This window comes from Myotis brandtii, unplaced genomic scaffold (assembly GCF_000412655.1).
Source record: "Myotis brandtii unplaced genomic scaffold, ASM41265v1 scaffold2134, whole genome shotgun sequence".
Lineage (NCBI taxonomy): Eukaryota > Metazoa > Chordata > Mammalia > Chiroptera > Vespertilionidae > Myotis > Myotis brandtii.
Window position 1 is genome coordinate 71,062 of NW_005357977.1, and position 3,288 is coordinate 74,349.

A 3,288-nucleotide genomic window follows, 5' to 3' on the forward strand; every position below is an offset into this window, starting at 1 on the left:
TACATATATACATAACACAAAGACACAAACAACAATATGGTGATAGCCAGAAGAAAAGGAGGGTGAGAGGTAGGTGGAGGTGGGCAAAGGGAGAAAATGTGTATAGAGAGCAGCTTTGCTTGGGGCAATGGGTGCAAGAGACACTGTGCAGATGATGTTTTATTGAATTGTACACTTGAAACCTTATGGTTTTGTGAACCAATGTCACTCAATAAATTCAATTTTAAAAAAAGAAAACAAGTGTAGAAAGACATAGAAAATAAAAAAATAAAAAGCAGATCCATGTGCCCTGGCTGGGTGGCTCAGTTGGTTGGAGCATTGTCCCATACACCAAAAGGCTACGAGTTAGATTCCCAGACAGGGCACATACCTAGGTTGTGTGTTTGATCCCTGGTCGGGGCGCATATAGGAAGCAACCTATCGATGTTTCTCACATCAATGTTTCTCTCTCCCTTTCTCCCTCTCCCTTTGTCTCTCTCTAGAATCAATAAAAACATATCCTTCGGTGGAAATTTTAAAAATAAAAAGCAGAACTGTGGGTCTGATGGTGAAAGAAGAGAAGTTCACTTTTCTGAGAACAATTTCCCAAGTCAGTGCATAGAAAATAAACATAAAAAACAGAACCATGGTCTGATGGTGGAAAATGAGAAGTTCACTTTTCTGACAACAATTTCCTTAGTCATTTCTCATGAGTTCACCTTGACACGGGGAAAGTGGTTGACTTAAAGCACAGTACAGAGCTTTCAGAGTTGGCTGGCGAGGATTACCTGCATGCAGGAATGAGAGGGCCATCACTTCTTCAAGGTATGTGTAACCTTGACCATGACTGTATCTTAACCTACCCCCTTTCAGGAGCTACTCAGTTTAGCAATTAACTGTCTTTCCTTCTTCTCTTTTCTCTGTTTTGCTTTGAACACTCTCCTTTTCTCTTAAATTACGGTTTCTTACTTCACCACCCTATTTAAACTATGCTCCCAAATATCCCTAAAATTTTTCTTATGGTCTAATCCAGTGAGTTGTTCACCTTCTTCTATACAGGTTTTGGTTTTTAATTGATATCCTCTCCTTCCTGACGACTTCTTTGACCTAGCACTGCCCTAACTCGTTCTTTGCCTCTCTTGCTATTCTTTCTCCCCCAACCCTTTTCCTTTTCCTGTACCAAGACTGTTATTAATAACAACCAATATTTTTGAACACTCACCCTGCACCTTATATGTATTAACCCATTTAATCCTCTCAACGGGCCCATGAGGCAGATACTATTATTATCCCCATCATACAGATGAGAAAACAGGGGTACAAAGAGGTTATGTTGCTTGTCAAAAGTCACACACTTTATAAATGGCAGAGCCAGGGTTCTACCCAAGCCACCTGGCTCCAGATCTTTGCTATAATACTCTTTCCACAGGATTCTGCTTGGGGTCTTCATCTCTTTGTCTATTCCCTCTCCCTGAAGGAATTCCACAATCCTGTGGCTTCAACCACAACTTCTTTGTAGATAGTTCCCCAACGCTAAAATCCAGTCCATCCTTCTGGCTCCAGGTCAAAGAACTGTCAATCGCCACAAAATCAATCATAGTTTACATTTATCAAGCACCTGCTTTAGCCTGGCATCAAGTTAAAATGTTTTCCACTCATTATGACACAGCATCTTCACATTACAGATGTGAAGTAGCATTATGGAAAGGTTATAGAGTTGCTTAAAACCTCACAGTTATTTATTTGCAGAGGGAGAGACACATCATAAATTCTATCAAAATAATATAGACTACTTGAAAGCAAATGCCATGTTCCCTCCCATGACATCTATAATAATAAAAGTGTAATATGCTAATTAGGCCAGACGTCCTTCCAGACAACCTCTGTACAAAGCTGAGTGCCGGAGGGAAGCCGGTGCCAGCAGCAGGGGGACGGAAGGCCTACTCTTGCACGAATTTCGTGCATTGGGCCTCTAGTCTCACATAGAAGAGATGTCCATTATATATCTGTGGAATTAAATTTAAGTGAGAGAGTATGCTATTTAAATGCGAGAACCCCAAGCAAGATACTTCCTGCTTTGGGGGCAACTGGAGGCAGAGTCCTAGACACTTCGGAGATGGATTATTTGTGACTTTTGGTTATCCATGAACTCTCTGCCCTCACCACTGGAGGTAACAGGAAGTGGAATAAAATGAGCATCAGGTCAAGAATTAGAAAAGGATTCTCATGCAAATAAAATGATAATAGAGGCAACCAGGATTTTTTCTCTTCTTTTTCTTTTTTTTTCTTAAGGTAGCTAGCATTTATGGAGGATTTCTGCCAGACTATATGTATTTCCTCCTTTATGTTATTGTCCCAATACCAGGAAATGGCAATACCCAAGTTTGCCCAGCTGGTGTCTGAGCAAACTGAAACTGAGGACTAAAGAGTCAGTGGATGATTTCGAAAGTCTCTTAGAGCTCTGGCATTCCGGCATGCTGATGACTTTCCAGAAACTCTGATTTAAGATGCATGCACATATTACTGAGAGCGGTGGTGCTGGTGGGGCAGAAAGAAAACCTTAATGACTAGCCTCGAGGAAATGTGACAGGGCCCAGACTGCCTGAGTTTTAGGAAACTGGGAGACACTTTGCAGCCATATGTTTTACTAGTTGGCTCTGGCCATGATTATTGACAAATGGGGTGGAAATGTTTCAATATGAACCACCAGCGTAGCTCTTTTAGTGTGCACTGGCTGAAATTTAGCTCTGGTGACTAGTTAACCTTACTTGCAACTTTGATTACCCCCTAAGAAAGTGGGTCCTGCAGATGAGTAGATAAAGAAAACTTAGTATATTCATACAATTAAATAACATTCAGCCTTTAAAAAGAAGGAAGTCCTGCCATTTGTGACAATATGAATGAACCTTGAAGACATTATGCTAAGTGAAATAAGCCAGACACTGAAGAAAAAATACTGCATGATTCTACTTATAAGAAGAAGTATCTAAAGTAGTCAAACTCATAGAAGCAGAAAATAAAATGGTTGTTTCCAGACGCTAGAGGGATGGGTTAAATGAGGAGTTGTTTTTCCATGGTTATAAAGTTTTTGTTATACAAGATGAATAAGGTATAGAAATTCACTGTAAAACATAGTACCTAGAGTTAACAATGCAGTGTTGTGCACTTCAAAATATGTTAAAAGGGTAGATTTCATGGTGAGTGTTCTTACCAAAGAAAAAAGAAAAATACAAAAGAACACAAGGAAATTTTTGGAGATGATGTTTATGTTTTAGTACCTTGATTGTAGTGATGGTATCATGGGTATAT

The 3,288-nt window shown here is 39.8% G+C and overlaps 1 protein-coding gene across 2 annotated transcripts in view; it reads left to right on the forward strand.

Annotated features, from left to right (window-relative positions):
* Positions 1–716: 716 nt before the first annotated feature.
* ADGRE3 (adhesion G protein-coupled receptor E3) overlaps positions 717–3,288 on the forward strand; it is a 50,020-nt gene continuing 47,448 nt past the window's right edge. For both annotated transcript variants that reach the window (XM_014539344.1, XM_014539345.1), the window contains exon 1: positions 717–804. In XM_014539344.1, coding sequence (XP_014394830.1) covers positions 780–804 — 25 coding nt within the window. In that variant the 5' untranslated portion in view covers positions 717–779. The remainder of the gene's footprint in view (positions 805–3,288) is intronic.